Source organism: Peromyscus leucopus, chromosome 1 (genome assembly GCF_004664715.2).
Source record: "Peromyscus leucopus breed LL Stock chromosome 1, UCI_PerLeu_2.1, whole genome shotgun sequence".
Taxonomy (NCBI): Eukaryota; Metazoa; Chordata; class Mammalia; order Rodentia; family Cricetidae; genus Peromyscus; species Peromyscus leucopus.
This window is the reverse complement of record NC_051063.1, coordinates 117,648,434-117,667,693: the sequence shown is the minus strand read 5'-3', so window position 1 is coordinate 117,667,693 and position 19,260 is coordinate 117,648,434. Positions and strand designations below refer to the sequence as shown.

The 19,260-nt window shown below is 37.5% G+C and overlaps 1 protein-coding gene across 1 annotated transcript; it reads left to right on the top strand.

Moving 5' to 3' along the window:
* The first annotated feature begins 3,950 nt into the window (after positions 1-3,950).
* On the top strand, positions 3,951-4,892 carry LOC114687765 (olfactory receptor 14A2-like). The gene has a single exon (XM_028862397.1). The coding sequence runs from the start codon at positions 3,951-3,953 to the stop codon at positions 4,890-4,892; it is 942 nt and encodes a 313-aa protein (XP_028718230.1).
* The last annotated feature ends 14,368 nt before the right edge of the window (positions 4,893-19,260 follow it).

The following is a 19,260-nucleotide window of genomic DNA, read 5'->3' as shown; positions in this document are numbered from 1 at the left end:
TTTGTCATTTTCTGCCTTCTCACTGTAGGTCTGCTGTGACCAGCTCTTTCATGAACCCACACTGCGCTATCTGTGCGTGATGTGCTTGTATTTGAAAACCATGAACTAGAATCAGTCCTTTTTTCATGTTATCTTTTGTCATAATATATTTTGACAAAGGCATCAAGAAAATAATTTAATGCAGGTGGTATGGCAGGAGTTTTTAATCATAACTCATCAATTTTGTATTTTATAACATTTGTTTAAAACTATAATGCTGTCTCCAACTCTATGTACTATGTAATTAAAGAGATACATAATTAATTTAAATATGGAGAAATTATGAACATGTTCTCCATGATCTATCCCAGTGTATTTTCTGGGAACTAGGTAATGTGTTCTGTGTGAAGCACCAATTATTCCAACACTAATTGTTTTTAGACAAGGATTCTTAATAAGGCTACTCAGAAAGGTTTGCCTTTGGGAATTCCAGGGAGTAGCCAAGTGACTTTAAAAGGTCTGTTAGAAATGTTTGGATTATATAAGGTTTCAAGTGAATCTACATTAAAGGTCGCAAAAAGGTAAACTATTTTTATTTTTGTCTTTTGTTTGCATACTCAGAATGAAAACTGATCACAGTTTAGCAAAGAAAATTTGAGTTTTCTCACAGCACTAAAGATGCGAAAATATGAGATGATTTTAGGTTTTCCAAATGAGATCTACATGTGCTATTTTCCTGCCAGATCCACTGCAAAAGTGTACCATAAGGTTTATGAAAAATTTTCCCTCCTCAAATTGATGTTTCTGGAAAATCTTCCTACGAGTATCTGAAGAGTAACTCTTTTCTTGGAATGTGAAGAATTTGAATTGTTTTAATGTACAGATTTCAAATTTCAATGAATAAAATGTTAAAATATGCTCTCTAAATCAATTTAAATAATATGATAGATGCTGAGGAAATTGAAACAGATATGAAAAGCAATGAAATTCAGCAGTAATTGATTCACCCTTATTTCTCGTATTTGCCTGTTTTTGTATTTTGTAAACCTCCTGGTTGTTATAGCTGAATCTCAGCCCTCTACCATACCTTCTTCCTGAGCACACAGAGGGTTGCTCTCTAAATTGTCCAAATTAGATCTATCCTTATGTTGCATTAGAGGTGTGCTTTCCTAAATGTCATCTTTAGAGATCTTTATTCTGTATACTTGTCCTGAGAACTTTATTGGAATTGCTTTAAGCGTAAGCAGCCAACTGATGAATCTGTAAATTGTAATCATTTATTGACCTAAAATATAACATCTGAAGATTTTTGTTGTTTAATAGAACATATGTACATGCTTGTATATTCTTTTCTTTGCCTCTTGTGGAGAATAATATGCTCCCATATTCTCTATGTTAGTCTCTCTCTCTCTCTCTCTCTCTCTCTCTCTCTCTCTCTCTCTCTCACACTCACACACACACACACACACACACACACACGCACAAACACAAATACATACACACAAACACTCCACCCCCCAGAATTATGGAATTAATTTTAACCTAGTAAATAATATAGTGTGCACAAAAGAAACCCATTTGAGTGGCATCAGGACATATCAGGTAATATTTAAAAGTGAATTAAAAACAATATGGCATGATAAAATATACAAGAAAATAAGGAATCCTATGCAACTGGAATTCTGGCTTTAGAAAATCGCAGTATATTAAAAACAGTTGATCTCCACAGAAATCAAACATTAAACAGAATAGTGAAAGGTGAGAAAGGAAATTAGTAAATATAATTGTATTGAATAGCCTTGAGTTCAGAAGTACTCATAAGAACTCCATGATTAAACAGGGAAAAAACATAAAAACTACTCTGTCAGATTGTGCTCTGGTTTATTATTATCTCAGTCTGATCATACAGTCTCAGCTCTGTCTAGGTAATTACAGTTGACTTTGCTTAGAGAGGCAACACTTGTTTAGTTGAAAGGGGAGTGTTATTAGATGCTTTATTTGCTTTGCAAGTAGTTTTATCATTTAGAATACTGATATTTGTTCCTCGTTAATATTTATCACTTCTCATGGGGTGAGCCTCAGGAGTGAGTCACTTGCCTACAATCCTCCACTGTTGAAGCAAGGAAATGAATGATGACTACTTGGTGGTCCTTTATAGTATGGATTACATGATGTAAAATATGGAAGTTAATAAATTGTAAATATCCTTGTGGTGGTATTGTGTTCCCCAAAATATCATGTACCTTAATAAACTTATCTGGGGTCAGAGAACAGAAAAGCCACTAGTTAGGTAGTGATAGCACACGCCTTTAATCCTAGCATTCCAGAGACAGAAATCCCTCTGGATCTCTGTGAGTTCAAGGCCACATTGGAAACAGCCAAGCGTGGTGACACACACCTTTAATCCCAGAAAGCCAGCATTTAATCCTAGGGAGTGATGGTAGAAAGCAGAAAGGTATATAAGGCTTGAGGACCAGAAACTAGAGGCATTTGGCTGGTTAAGCATTTGGCTGGTTAAGCATGTGGCTGGTTAAGCTTCAGGCTTTCGAGCAGCACAGTTCAGCTGAGATTCATTCTGGATGAGGACACAGAAGCTTCCAGTCTGAGGAAACAAGACCAGTTGAGGATCTGGCCAGGTGAGGTTAGCTGTGGCTTGTTCTGTCTCTCTGATCTACCAGCATTGACCCCAATAACTGGCCTCAGGTTTGATTTTATTAATAAGAACTTTTAAGATTCCTGCTACATATCCTGGTTATTTTTTTCATCCTTAAAAAGAGATTATACTGGCTTGAGAAAAACACCATGCTTATCCTCCAAGTTGAGCAACAATTTGTCTTTAAGTTTAAGAAAATCAAATGCAAAGGAAACTATTGGAGAGATGTAAAGCTTTTCTCTTGCCATTAGCTTTTCATTGGGCATTTGCTGTGGTTTTAGGTAAATTAGTATCTAAAACCCCATTATTATTTTCTTAAGAATTATTGATGAAGACTGTTAAGAGAAAAGTTGACAGAAATGCTCAACAAATTTATCCAATTTCTATTACCCAAACTGATAGCTATCTAATACAAATGCAAGGTTGTGGTTGCAGAGCTAAGTGAAACCCCACATTTTGTTTTTAGCTTTTATGTATTTTATTTTTCTGCATTTTCCTTTGCTTATTACTGTGTACTAGTGCACAGTAATTTTGTATTATATGTGGTAATGTGATCTCTTCATGCACGTGTACTTACCATATTGAAATATATTTAGACATATCTTTATATCAATCTATCATGCCTCTATTGTTCTAACATTCAAAATTATTTCTTATAGCTTGCTAAAATAGACTCAGTATTCATAAAAAAAAAACAAATTAACACTTAAATGGAAACAAGACCTCTCCAAACCACAAAAGTTCTTCCTAGACTAATTATGACTACTTACTTAAAAATAAGGCTAATTTTATCACACATTGCTCATGCTACTCAGACTTTATTTTAAAATGGTGAGGAGTTAAGATTCTATAGCTCAATTATAGAATGTGGTTAGCATATAGAGAGCCTTAAGGACAATCAAAGGAGAGAGAGAAACAGAGAGAGACACACACACACACACACAGAGACAGAGACAGAGACAGAAACAGAGAGACAGGGAGAGGAGGGAAGAAAGTCAGAGAGAAGTGAGCAAGAGAAGGGAGAAGAATGGAAAGACAGACACACTGAGAGAATACAAAGAATACAGAGAGAGAGAGAGAGAGAGAGAGAGAGAGAGAGAGAGAGAGAGAGAGAGAGAGAGAGAGAGAGAGAGAGAGAAGGTAAGATTATGAGAGGCAAGGAGAAAGAAATGACTTTTTGGAAATGTATTTGTGCCTTAAGTGTGGTATCTTGACTCCTTTCCACTGAGCATTTCTATATGTCAGTATTATCATTTGTGTGATGCCAATTTTTAATCATTTTTTTCTTTACTCTTGAAGAGCCTGAAAAGAATCCAGTATGCCCAATGTCACTGCAATAACTGGATTCATCCTCATGGGGTTCTCTGGCATCCATGAGCTACAGACTTTATGTGGAGTGCTCTTCCTAGTGATGTACATGGCAGCTGTAATAAGTAACCTGATCATCATCACTCTCACCACCTTTGATCTGCAGCTTCAAACACCCATGTACTTCTTCTTGAAGAATTTGTCTTTGCTGGATACCCTTTTTGTGTCTATTCCTATTCCAAATTTCTTTGTCAATAGCCTAACTCACAACAATTCCATTTCTACTCTTGGTTGTGTCTTCCAGGTATTTTTAATGACTTCATTTGCAGCAGGAGAAGTGTTTGTCCTGACTGACATGTCCTATGACCGCTATGTTGCCATTTGCAGCCCTCTGCACTATGATGCCATTATGAATGGTGGCACCTGTGTCCTTATGGCAGGTGTTTCCTGGGCTATTGGGGTAATAATTGGAGTCATATATACAGCTGGCACATTTTCCATGCCCTTCTGTGGTTCCAACATGATTCCGCAGATTTTTTGTGATATTCCCTCATTGCTAAGGATTTCATGCTCCAAAACACTTGTGGTCATTTATTCAAGTCTTGGAATTGGTGTTTGTGTGGGTGTATTTTGGTTTATCTGTGTGGTGATCTCTTACTTTTACGTTTTCTCCACCGTGCTTAAGATTCCTACTTCTAAAGGTCAGTCCAAAGCATTTTCCACGTGCATCCCCCACCTCACTGTTTTCACTGTTTTCACTGCTACTGCTTGCTTCTTCTATGTGAAGCTACCCTCCCACATACCATCAGTTACAGACAGGCTTTTTTCTGTGGTCTACACTGTGTTAGCTCCAGTGTTTAATCCTGTGATCTACAGCCTGAAGAACACGGATGTCAAGTGTGCTCTGAAGAGGTTGCAGCAAAATCTCCGCTTAGGGTTTTCATTTCACTGAACACTTTAAAGTATCTGTCAGTGATATAAGTGCCTCATGAGTTACAAGCAAATTTTGCCATTTTTGACTTTAGAAAGATAAGGGTAGATATTCATATTTCCCCTAGTAAATAGACACTCAGATTAAGGCTGATTTTTTTCTATGTTCAGAAAAAATAGATTATATGAGACTAACATATAAAGCCACAGTACAAGTGTAGCAGAAATCTTAAAAGTTCTTATTAATAAAATCAAACCCGAGGCCAGTTATCAGGGTCAATGCTGGTAGATCAGAGAGACAGAACAAGCCACAGCTATCTCACCTCGCCAGATCCTCAGCTGGTCTTTTCTCTTCAGACTGGAGGCCTCTGAGTCCTCATCCGGAATGGGTCTCCGCTGAATTACTGCTCAAAAGCCTGAATGCTTAACCAGCCAAAATCATCTAGTTTCTGGTCCTCACGCCTTATATATCTTTCTGTTTTCTACCACCACTCCCTGGAATTAAAGGCAGGCTTTCTGGGATTAAAGGCGTGTCACCATGCTTGGCTATTTCCAATGTGGCCTTGAACTCACAGAGATCCAGAGGGATTTCTATCTCTGGAATGCTAGGATTAAAGGTGTGAGTGCCACCATTTTCTAGCCTTTGTATCTAGTGGCTGTCTGTTCTCTGACCCCAGATAAATTTATTAGAGTACACAATATTTTGGGGGAACACAATACCACCACATACAAGTATCTTCTTTTGTGATAAAGTTGTTTTCATTTGAGCAATATAATTTTCTGAAAGGATTGGTCATTTTCAGGGTAAGATTCTATATTTAGTCATTTGATAACTCCTTATTGTAATCATTTGCAAAAGTATGAAAATAAATAAACAAATGGAGAAGGCATATGAGCTATAAAGGTAAATTCACATATAGTTTCCAAGACAGTCATTCTAGTAGCGAGACAAACATTAGGGAAACCGACACATTAGAAACAGAGCATTCTGGAGATTCAGCTCAATCCTTAAAGCAGTAATGAATCCTTAAAGCAGTGTCAAATGCTTAAAGCAAAAACAAATATGCAGAAAGATTATATGAGCCAAGTTATAAAAGATAAATAATAGCCCTTTGGTTGAGGGTATTATCAGAAGGACGCTGGACTAGAGACAGAAATTTTGTGACTCTTTTTCTGCAGTTTCTTATAAATAGAAACATTACTTACAGTTGAGGTATGGCAGGCTGATGAACCTGAGGAATTAAATAACCTTACAAGATCATTAGCAGTGCTCCTTAACCTAGAGTTCATTAACCATTGCAGTGTGTGTGTGGGATCCAATGACACTTTCACAGGGATTGCATATCAAATATTCTGCTTATCATATATTTACATTATTATTCATAAAATTAGCAAAATTACACTTATGAAATAGCAACAAAATAATTTTATGGTTGTGGGTCACCACATCAGAAACTGTAGCATTAAGAAAGTTGAGTACTGGGCAATGGTGGCACACACCTTTAATCCCAGTACTCTGGAGGCAGAGGCAGGCAGATCTCTGTGAGTTCAAGGCCAGCCTGGGCTACAGAGTGAGTTCCAGGAAAGGCACAAAGCTACACAGAGAAACCCTGTCTCAAAAAACTGAAAAAAGAAAGTTGAGTACCACTGCCTAAAGAATTCAAAAAGAGTACCCCCAAATTACAAAAGTGTTAAATAATTTCTAGGGTGAGGAGATGCTCTGAGTACTCTGGGTGCCTGAGCAATGTTCGCTTATCTGTGAAACTGCATGCAAACTACATGTGAAACTACAGCTTTAGAACTACAGCTATGGTGAATGAGAGCTTTCTGGGCTATAGCAAGTTTGACTCCTCTGTGCTCCTGTAAATAAGTAATCCCAATAAACCCACTGGTTCATCACAGTGGACTATGGTGGAATTACTTTGGTCTTTCTTTGGTTGTCTATCTTTTGTTTGGTTGGTTTTTTGTTTGTTTGTTTTGTTTTTCAAGAGAGGGTTTCTCTGTGTAGTTTCGGTGCTTGTCCTGGATCTCACTCTGTAGAGTAGGCTGGCCTTGAACTTGCAGAGATCCATCTGGCTCCACCTCCCAAGTGCTAAGATTAAAGGCTTGTACCACCACTGCCTGGCATCTATCTGGTTTGAGTAAATATTTTTTTGTTCTTTTCTCCATGGGAACAGTTAACATAACAGTAATTCATGTATATCTGTCAGCCAATCTGCAGGCCAGAAAAGCATTACCTATAACTATGTGCATGTGAATGTTCCCATCACTGTCTAGTGAAGCATATGGAACTGACTATAATTGCAGAAGAAATCACTTTTCTATTAAAGATTTCCTTTGGTGTATTTATTGGTGTCCTAATTACAAAAGACTTTCTTTACCATATATGAAATTTCTTTGGACATTCTATATTTTATCAGAAAAAATATCTCTTTTACATATAATTTAGTTTTAATTTCTAGAAAAATATAATACTTTTAATGTATTGTCTCTTTCAATTATATTAACAATGTTTTATAGTCACTCTGACAAAGTCATCAGTCTGAGTTATGAATGGAAGCGATGTCCATCTCCCCTATTATCCTATCCTACATTAGCCTCACACATACTGAGACAAATCACTTACCCCTCTTTATCCAAACAAAATACAAAGGGACTCATCATTCTAGGGTGCACCCTGGGATCCTCAAAACCACTGTCAATAACCAAACCCATCAGCAATGTATGGTTTCCTAAAACCTCTGTGTGACACTTGATGACAAGCAAAATTGCATAAGGAAATGTCCCTACTATGCTTGACTCAGCTCCAACTGCTCTCTGTACAAGATTATGGTTGATTGCACATCAACTTAATTTCTTTTTTTTATTGAGAATTCTTTTATTCATTTTACATACCAACCACATGTTCCCCTCTCATCCCTCTTCCTGCTCCCCCTGAACCCCTCTCCCAACCCACCACCACCCCCTCCTCCAAGAAGGTAAGGCCTCCTATGGGAAGTCAGCAAAGTCTGGTACATTCAATTGAGGCAGTTCCAAGCCCCTTACCCTGCATCAAGGCTGTGCAAGGTATCCCACCATAAGTAATGGGCTCTAAAAAGTCAGCTCATGCACCAGGAACAGATCCTGATACAACAGCCAGGGGCCCCTTAAACAGACCTAGCTACACAAATGTCTCACTTATGTAGAGGGTCTAGTCCAGTCCAATGCAGGCTCCACAGTTGTTGGTCTAAAGTTGTGAGTTCCCACTAGCTTGGTTTGATCGTCTTCTGTAGATTTCCCCATCAAGATCTTGATGCCCCTAGCTCATATAATTCCTCTTTCCTCTCTTCAACTGGATTCCTGGAGCTCAGCCTGTTGCTTGGCTGTGAATCTCTATATCTGCTTCCATCAGTTATTGGATGAAGGCTCTGTGATGATAGGGTATTCACCAATCTGATTACTGGGGTAGGCTAGTTCAGTGTGTGTGCTTCCCAAGCAATGGCATGAGATCTCAAAGGCTGGGATTAAAGGTGTGTACCACCACTGCCTGACCTCTCTGTCTAATCTAGTGGCTGGCTCTGTCCTCTGATCCTCAGGCAAGTTTATTAGGGTATACAATATATCACCACGGCAGCTACTTCTCCAGCATTGTGTCTGCCTGTATGTTGCTATTCTCCCTCAACATGACGATAAGGGACTAAACCTCTAAAACTTTAAGTAAGTTCCAAATTAATTGTTTTCTTTTATAAGACTTGCTTCGATCATAGTGTCTTTTCACTGCAATAGAATGTTCACTAAAACAGGACATTGCTGTGAAAGGCTTGATCATGTTTTTTGTTGCCAGATGTGGATTTTGGATTTTGAATGAATAAAGTAGATGAATGTCTTAAATAGTTTTAATGAGCTATACTATTAGAAACATGGTAGGCAATTGTGCTGAGATCAATGTAAATAATAATAGCCCATCTCAAGAAGTTTCAGAGGAGAGGAATATTAATAAGTGGCCTAGACATCCTTGTGATATTTTGGCTAAGAATGTGGATACTTTTTGCCCTTATCTGAAAAAAAAATTGTCTGAGGCTAAATTGAAAAGGTTTATATTAATGGTGTTGACAAAGGGGATTTTTGAGACAGCCTAGTATTGGCTGTGTCATACAATCAGTCATTGTAGCTGCACTTATGCAGATCTGTAATGAAAGGAAAAAGCTGAGAAAGGAAATATATACAAAGTAATGTTTGAGGTGAAAAGGAGCACCAGGAAATACAATGGAACTAAGACCAATGCTCAAGGAAATAAAAATTTTAGAGAAGAAGCTGATGCTAAGTGGAATGAAAGGAATGGTGACTTCAGGGAAAGAAGCCACCCAGCTAAATTTCCAACTTGTGAAAATTATTAAAGAAAATTATTGAGGAAACTCTAAAAAAACTTTTAAGGTATTGAAAATTTATTTGAGCAACGGGGCCACATTTTAGGCCCAGCAACCAGAAGAACTTGACAGCTTTGGCCACATGTTCTGGCTTTAGAATCAAGAGTATAAGGAAAATGTGGATTCTCACACTGTGGTTAGGAGAGCCCTGAGGCCAGCGATGTGTCAGTGGTGTGCCTGCCTAGAGGCTCAGAAGTGTCATTGCATGAAGCTATGAAAGCCAGGCCTAGATTGTATTGAAGACTCCAAGATGTTGGAGATATCAGAGTTGTGGGATACCTGACACCAAGAGCTAAAGACTGGGTATGGAACTACCCCAGAAAAGGAAGTGTGTTTCAGACAAAAAAAAAAAAAGCCGAAAGGTGTTGGAAAGCTGAGAAGTCCTTTGATATCAGATATGGAGATGTAGAATTTAGAATTTGCTCTGCTGCTCTTCTGTTGTGCTTTGGTCTAGTATTTCCTCATTATGTTTCATCCCCACCCTTTTGAGTGGTAACGTATATTCTGTGCCATTGTGTGTTTTGATTTGATGGGGGAACTAAAATTAGAAAAATGACATGAGTCTCAGAGACTTTGAATTTCAGAATTTTAAGCAGTTTTGAGAATGTGAAACTGTAAGTGGGGACTGAAAAACAATTTTGAATTATGATATTGCTAAAAGCTCATGGGGCCAGGAAATGGAATGCAGTGTTTGTTGAGAGTGCCCACCACAGGGTCATATAGTTAAATGATTAGTTATCAGGGAGTGGCACTATTTGAAAGAGATTAGGAAGTATGGCTTTGTTAGATGAAATGTATTAATGAGGATGGGCTTTAAGGTTTCAAAGTCCTAAGGCAGGCTCAGTGGCTCTCTGTTTCCTGAGGATCTGGATGTAGAGCTCTCAGATACATCTCTAGCACTAAGTCTGAATGCATGCTACCATTCTAATTGCCATGATAATGTTGAAATAAACCTCTGAAACTGTAAGCAAGCCCCCACTAAATGTTTTCTTGTATAAGAATTGCAGTGATCATGGTAACTATTTACAACAATAGAACAATGTCTAAGACACATGCAAAATCAAAAGGAGGGGTAAGCATGGTGAAAGAATGCATTTATCTCCCTCTGTTTCTTAACCACAAATGCATTGTGATCATCTGCCTCAAGGTGCTGCCACCGTCTCTTCCCCAACATGATTGACTATATCAGGAAGCCATAGGGGCAAAATAGCAATTACTTCATTAAATTGCTATTTCAAGTGTTTTGTCAGTGTTAAAGGTAACAAATACAGATCACTGATATCAAGAAGTGGAGGCCTTGTTATGATAAACCTTATACCCTCTCAATATCAAGGGCTTTATTTACAGGATGAAAGTTGGAGAATATAAAACTGTAAAATAATAAGAATTCAGAGATTAGTAGGACATTCTGGTGGAAACTTCAGAGGTCAGAATTCTCAGAGAAATGAAAACAGTGGAGATTTGGCTTATAAGTCTTCATGAAGGTAACAAGGGCTCTATTGTTAATGTAAACTTGATGGGAAAGAATGCTCTTTAGTGTATATTATCTTCTGGAGACATTGTTTTATCAAAATGAGCTTTGGATCTAAAAAAAATCCAGTTTCTATTAATTTTCTATAATATTATTCTCACTTTCAATTATGTTAAGGACATTCTATTGTCATTTTGACAAAGCATTACTAGCTGGAAATCATGCATGGATCAAGTCAGTGATTAGTTCTCTCATTATCCTATCTCATCCTATCTCATCTTTGTCTACTACACAATAAAACAAAAAAGTCAATGTATTCTTCTCAATCATTCAGAAATAAAGAGATCAAACTTTCTGCTATCTGATTTGATGATTTCATACTATCCCTATATACACAATCCTAAGCTATGGTGATATTTTATTTGTACTGAAATGTAATTTTAGTTTTATGTTAATAAATAAAGTTGCCCTGGGGTCAGAGCTATTAGAGCCATAGCAAGAGCGTGATGGTTAAAAGAGCTAGGTAGATTTCTGTGTGTTCAGGGATACAGCCAGTATTGGAGACATACGCCTTTAAAACCTGGAGGGCGGTACTTACAGGCAGTGACGAGGTAGTCATGTGGTTGGGTTTACAACCAATGAGAAGGCAGAACAGAAAGACTATTTAAACACAGACAAACAGGAAGTAGCTCTCTCTCAGGGAAGCTAGGAGCACTGCAGGAGGTAAGATTTTATCTCTGAGCTCTGACCTCTCGGCTTTCTCTTTTACATTGGCTCTGTGTTTCTTATTTTAATAAGATGATTGGTTACATCTACATCTGGCGCCCAACGTGACAAGAATCCATTAAAAACTGTTAGGGGCCTGCTCCCTAGCCCGAGCAGCCGGCTCCCTAGCCGGAGCACCTGGCTCCCTAGCCCCGGGCCAGGTCTGCTTGGCCTCAGGCCGGACTGTGAGCTGCTTGTTTAAAGCCAGTGCTACAAACAACTCAGGTCTGCCCTGCCAAACAGGGCCCCTGCTTGTAAAGCCAAGCCTTGACTCGGCTCAAGAGGGAACAAGTGGCTGGATTTAAGCTTACCCAGCTACACCTTTGCTTTCACTTTCACTTTCGCTTTTGCTTTCTTTCTCTCTCTCTCTGTCTCTCTCTCTCTCTCTCTGGATTCACACCTAGGACACTAGGTGACTGTTTTGAAATTCACTCGGATTTCTACTGTTCTATGCAGATTTGGTAAGTCATAAAGGAAACTATTTAAATGACAAATTTTTTCCACATTTAAAAAAAATGGGTTTTCTGTGTACATTGGAAGAAAATTGGGTTTTGCTTGAAATTTTAGGCAGTCTGACAATGGAACAACTATATGAGAAGATTCATGTTGATTGAATTATGCAGTTTATTACCATGCTTATCCTCATTTTACTATTTAAAAAGATAGTCGATTTAAGTGCCAGGATGACAGCTTTAGAAAAACTTGTTAAACCTGTAAAAATTCAGACAGGAGAAATTAACAGTGAAGTTGGTTCAAATTTGGATCATAAAGTTACAGAAAGAAAGCCTGTTTTCACACAGTCACCCTTAATTTATCCTGTAACCGTACAGCAGATGCCTGATCAAATGGCTACACAAAATATTTGTGCTCCAATTGAACTGATGGATTTTAAAAGGTTTAAGGAGGCAATAGTATCTTATGGCATGCATTCCCCATATGTAAAGCAAATGTTAAACTCTTGGTCAACATATAATAGGATTATACACAGGACTGGTGGGAACTTGCACAAGCTGTTCTGGAACCCAGCCAGAGACTTCAGTTTCTAACGTGGTTTAAGGAGGAAGCTAGAAACGTAGAAAAACAATGGAGGGATAAAGGAATACAAGTTTGTCAGGATCAGCTTATTGGTGAAGGCCAATATGCTTCAGTACAAACACAATGTTTATATGATGTCCAAACCCTAATTTTATGTCGAATGGCAGCCTTGAATGCATGGGACAGAGTTGAGGAACCAGGAAAAAAAACCTGAGTCATTCACAAAGGTTATGCAAGGCCCAAAAGAATCTTTCACAGTTTTTTAGAAAGACTGGCTTCAACAGTAAACAGAATGGTCTCAGGATCAGAAGCTAGTAAGGTAATAATAGAAGCTTGGGCATTTGAGAATGCGAATGCAGCATGCAAAAGAATAATCAGGCCGTTAAAGGCAAGATCTGCACCTTTGGAAGATTGGATTAGAGAAACAATTAATGTTGAGGCTGATGAGCATGATGATACGTGGGTAGGAGAAGTAATTTCAAAAGGTTTGAGGAGTGTTAGATTTTTTGGGTGTGGAAAGCAAGGACATTTTAAAAGGGACTGTAAACAGGTCATTCCTAGAAGCAATGTTTCTTCAAGGAACAGTGGCAACAAAATGCCCCTTCCTTCTGGAGTATGCAGAAGGTGTGGTAAGGGAAAAGACTGGACCAACGAATGTAGATCAACAAAGGACAGACAGGGTAATCTTTGCCTCAGTTTTCAGGAAACTCCCGGAGGGGCCTCATGCAGGCCCCCATAGCAAAACCAGTTCAAACCTTTCCTGCAGCTGTAGAGGAAATCCCTGCTCTGAGCGATTAAATAACCAAATGCCTATTGGAATAAATCATGCTTGTCAGGATGATGAAACAGAGAGAATAGAAAATTCAGGAGAAAACATAAAGAAAATTTTTTGGCAAACTTCTATTAATGAACAAAGACCAAAATTAACGATAAAAATAAATGATGTTTTGTTGTCTGGTCTAGTAGACACAGGTGAGGACGTTACCATAATTGCACCAGAATTTTGGCATCCAGCTTGGCCTCTTCAGGAGGTAAACGTTCAACTGTTAGGAATTGGGACATTATCTCAGGTGAAACAGAGTGCAAGATAGCTGGAATGTATAGGTCCAGAAGGACAGAGAGGAAAATTAAAACCATATGTGGCTAACATAGCTATGAACCTGTGGGGTCGAGACTTGTTGCAACAATGGAATACTCAGATTAAAATCCCTCCAATCTCAGAAACAAATCATAAACTAGCACATGTTTCTGAGAGAAATACTAGAAGTCATTATTTTGAGTGGTCACCAGCCATCCATATTATACAAGAACAGGGCACAACAACTGATAATCTTCCAAAATTACAACAGCTCTACCTTTAAAATGGTTAACAGACAAGCCTGTATGGGTTCAGCAATGGCCTTTAACAACAGAGAAACTCCAGGCTTTAGAAGAGCTGGTAGAAGAACAGTTAAATGCTCAGCATATTGAACAGTCAACCAGCCCTTGAAATTCTCCTGTATTTGTTATTAAAAAGAAATCTGGTAAATGGAGAATGGTAACAGACCTTAGAGCAATTAACAAAGTAATTCAGCCATGGACTCTCTACAATCTGGAATGTCTTTGCCTACTCTGTTACCAAAAGGATGGCTCTCATAGTTATTGATTTAAAAGACTGTTTATTTTCAATACCCTTACAAGAAAAAGACAAAGAAAGATTTGCTTTTACGGTGCCTACTTATAATAATTCTCAACCGGTTAAAAGATTTCAATGGAGGGTCCTCCCACAGGGAATGTTAAATAGCCCAACTCTGTGTCAATATTTTGTACAACAGCCATTGGAAGTGATACGTAAAAAATTTCCTAAATCTATAATTTGTCATTATATGGACGATATTTTACTAGCTGACTCAAATGCAGATACTTTAGAAATAATGTTTGAAGAAGTAAGAAAATTTTGCCTTGCTGGGGATTACAAATTGCTCCTGAAAAGACACAAAGAGGAGATTCTATTAATTATTTAGGATATAAAATATAGCTACAAAAAATTAGACCCCAAAAGGTGCAAATTAAGAGAGATAGACTACAGACTCTTAATGACTTTCAAAGATTATTTGGAGATATTTCTCATCTACGAACTATTGTTGGGGTAAAAAATGATGAACTGACTAATTTGTTCAAAACCTTAGAAGGTGACAAGGACTTAAATAGTCCAAGAGAATTATCACCTGAAGCTGAGAAAGAATTGGCCTTGGTAGAAAAGAAAGTGCATGAAGAACACGTGGATCATATTGATCCAAAGCTGGATTGCATTTTGGTTATTTTACCTTCTAGGCATTCCCCTACTGGAATATTAATGCAGAAGGAAGATATTATATTGGAATGGATATTTTTACCAAATAAACCAAATAAAAAATTAAAAACTTATGGGGAAAAAATCTCTGACTTGATTTGGAAAGGAAAATTGAGACTTCGTCAATTAGCAGGAATAGACCCAGCAGAAATTGTCGTACCTTTAACTAAGGAGGACATTGAAAAATTATGGACAGAAAGTGAACCTTGGAAAGAGCTTGCAGTAATTTTTTGGGAGAAATTAACAGCAAATATCCCAAAAGCAAGAATTGATTTTTAAAGAGAGCTGATTGGATCTTGCCTTGAATTGTATGGCAAAAACCCATATCTGGAGTTTGTACATTTTATACAGATGCCAACAAACAAGGAAAGGCAGGTTACAAATCAGAAAATTTAAGAAAGTGGTTCAAAGTCCTTATAATTCAGTGCAAAAATCAGAATTGTATGCTATTCTGTTGGTATTAATGGATTTTTCAGAACCTCTCAACATAGTAACTGACTCTCAGTATGCTGAAAGAGTGGTATTACATATTGAGACTGCAGAATTTATCCCTGATGCTTCAGAAATGACTTCACTATTTATTCAATTACAAGATACAATCAGGAAAGGAGTCATCCTTTATATATAACTCACATCCGATCTCATACTGGTCTGCCAGGCCCTTTAGCACAAGGCAATGATGAGATTGATAAATTATTGATAGGAAATGTGCTGGAGGCCTCAGAATTTCATAAAAAACATCATGTCAATAGTAAAGGTTTAAAAAAGGATTTTTCCATAACCTGGCAACAAGCCAAAGAAATAGTAAAGAAATGTCCTACTTGTTCCTTCTATAATCAAACGCCATTACCAGCAGGATGTAACCCAAAGGGTACTCAGAGGAATGAAATCTGGCAGATAGATGTGTTTCACTTTGCAGAATTTGGAAAACTGAAATATGTACACCATACCATCGATACTTAATCAGGATTTCAATGGGCAACTGCTTTGAGTTCTGAAAAGGCTGATTCTGTAATCACTCATTTGCTAGAAGTTATGGCCATCATGGGTATACCTGCACAAATCAAAACTGACAATGCTCCATCATATGTCTCTGTTAAAATGAAACAGTTTTTTGCTTATTACAATATAAAGCATATTACAGGTATACCACATAATCCTACAGGTCAAGCAGTTATAGAAAGATCAAACAGAACTCTAAAGGATATGCTAAATAAACAGAAAGGAGTAACAAAAACCCCAGAAGTAGACTGCATAATGCTCTATTAACTTGAATTTTCTGAATGCCAATGAAAAAGGAACAACAGCTGCAGAGAGACATTGGATAATAGAAAAAACTACAGAATTAAATCAGCCTATATACTTTAAGGATGTGCTGACCTCAGAATGGAAACCAGGGTATGTATTACTTGGGGACGAGGTTTTGCTTTTGTTTCTACAGGAGAAGATAAGCTGTGGGTACCATCAAAATTGATAAAGGTTCGATTTGAACAAGAGAAACTCTTAATTAGAGGAGATGATAGTTCATCAACCAGCATGAACATCCAATTAAACTAACTTGTACCAGCAACACATGTCTTTTCATTTAATCAGATAATAACTTGCCAAAAAGGAACATCCCCAAAATTAGTCTTGGGGAAAGGTTTTTGTTTTTGTCTTTTAGGAGAATGAAGGTTAAGGAATCTGAAAAACACAAGACAAATGAGACAACTAAGAAAAGGGACAAATCATCTATCCCAGGAAACAGAGTGAAACGGCGTATGGGTATATATTATCTAAAAAAGTTTATGTCTTCCTAAATGTTTGTTTCTGCTTTTCTCTAAAGATTTAACACTATTGGTCTTCTAATAGTCCCAGTTCAATTAAAATTTAAAGCTGACTTTGTAGTTGGAGAATGGCTCTCTCCTTCTTTAAACTCAAGCATGTTGTTAAAAGGAAAATGCAAACTCCCTGTATCATGCCAGAATAAATGAGCCATTTTCTGCTATGGGTTAGGACAAAAGCCAAATTAATTAAGGGATTATTCTATTACTAATCTCAACTCTTTGATTCTATTCTGACTCTTTAAACTTTTCTTAAAGTATAAATTTTATATAAAAATTTACAAGATTAATATATATACATTTTAAACTTTGTTAAGATATGAATGGTCATATAGAGTACTAACTAATTCTAGACAAAAGGCTTCAATTAGCTGCATATATATGTCTTTGTGTTTGAGTCTCTTATCAGTTCTCTGCAGGAAATCACGGCCAGGCGTAACATCAACTGAAGTCTCCAGGAAGATGATGGGGCCCCACAACAACAACAATTCCACGTGGACAATAATAATATCACTAAGCTGACAAACATCATCTACAGATCAGCTTTGAACTACAAGGTGCTCAGAGCAATTTTGAGATGACTAGTTGAGATGATCCAGTCTCAAAGACTACTTGAATAAGGACTTGAGATAAACCCTGAACTTTGGCATTATACACAGACTGGATAATAATGAAGGATATAGTTACCTTTCCTAGAATTTGACAATTAACCTAAAATTTTTCTTTCAGGATAAAAATAACTTCACCCATACCCAGCAGGAAGCAATTTTAAGAATACGATGCCCACATTCCCAAAGAGGTGGTGTGGGGCCGGTAGTTTTTTGGTTCTTTTAACGGGTTTTGGGTCTGGGATAATTTTCATTATTTAGGGGGTTTGGTTACAAGTTGTTGTCAAGGATTAGGAAAAAGGCTAAGCAGAGGAGATTAGATTTAAGGTTCTTGTTTAAAAAAAGAAAGAAAGAAAAGAAAAGAAAGAGACAATTACTAGTTTTAAATACTTTACATTATTACCAACTATTAGGATATAAAGAAATGAAAGTTAGTAGTTAGACATTACAATAGAAATTGTAGTTACATTAGATATGTTTTAAAAATTGAGCAGATATATTTTAGACAGGTCATCGTCAAACCCTTCAGAGATCTACAGAATATGGCATTTAAAATGTTTTAATAACTTAGAAATTTTTCTTTTTTGAGACATGCCGGCTCCTGGCAGTACCAATCTACTTCAGAGAAAATATGGGCCTTGAAGAAACTGCATATGGAGTTAATTTTCATTGTGGCAAAAGTTAGCCACTGGACAACAAAGTATCCTCAAATCAACAGGACAAAATGAACAGACAGAACACAAAACAAAGGACTACCGATTCCTGCCAAAACAAGTGTGGTTATGGCTTTATCAAAAGGCATCTTCTGAGGCCAGGACAATATGGGCACCATCCCTGAAGTGGCCTTCGCAATCCGGAAAAGGTACAGTGCCCTTTTCTTCAAAGGCAGCTGAACAGACAGTGGGCCAATAGCTTCTGTTGTGTAATGGAACAGCAACTGAAAGCTCTCGCCTCTCAATAGTAGACTGGCATTTAATAGAGGGATGTGGAGAAGAAGGGGATGCTGAGATGAAGCCATGTATACACAGCCAAGAAGAATGGACAGCTGAATTCAAAAACTGTCAACAATTTCCAGAATTTAAAATCCTGAATCATGACATGACACTAGTGGAATTCAGGTGTTTCTGGTACATGGACTGCTCTCACCCAATGTGAGGTTGAACTGTTGACCTTGTGTACAACCTACTTCACAAATGAGTCTGTCAGATACACTAAGCCTATAGGCTGAAGATGATGCCCCAACACTGCGGAGAAACCTCAGGTGACTGTCCAGGCAGCTGGCTGTTTCTGTCAACTCACAAAATTTTTGGAAGTTGCTTGCGTGCACTTCCTGTTATTATTTTTGTTAGCTAATATTATTTCCTTCTTGGGTCTCTGAGGGAGTTGAAGATTAGTTAGTAATAGTTGAAGATTAATTAGGATAGAAAGTGAATTAGATACATTTTGGACTTACTAAAATAGGATAGATAAGGGAATTATTTTCTCTGATTTGTCAAATACAAATGGACTAGACATCATTTAGGTATTTGTTACTTGTATATATTGTATATAGTTATTGTACTTTTGTGTATAGTTTTTCTTTTGTTAGTTATAACATTTTGCCTTTTTTCTTTTTATTAAAATAGAAAAGGGGAAATATGGTGATATTTTATTTGTACTGAAATGTAATTTTAATTTTATGTTAATAAATAAAGTTGCCCTGGGGTCAGAGCTATTAGAGCCATAGCAAGAGCATGATGGTTAAAAGAGCTAGGTAGATTTCTCTGTGTTCAGGGATACAGCCAGTATTGGAGACATACGCCTTTAAGACCTGGAGGGCGGTACTTACAGGCAGTGACGAGGCAGTCATGTGGTTGGGTTTACAACCAATGAGAAGGCAGAACAGAAAGACTATTTAAACACAGACAAACAGGAAGTAGCTCTCTCTTGGGGAAGCTAGGAGCACTGCAG

What these genes read in the sequence shown, in the direction of transcription:
- LOC114687765 (XM_028862397.1), top strand. Translation starts at nt 3,951, where the DNA reads ATGCCCAATGTCACTGCAATAACTGGATTCATCCTCATGGGGTTCTCT.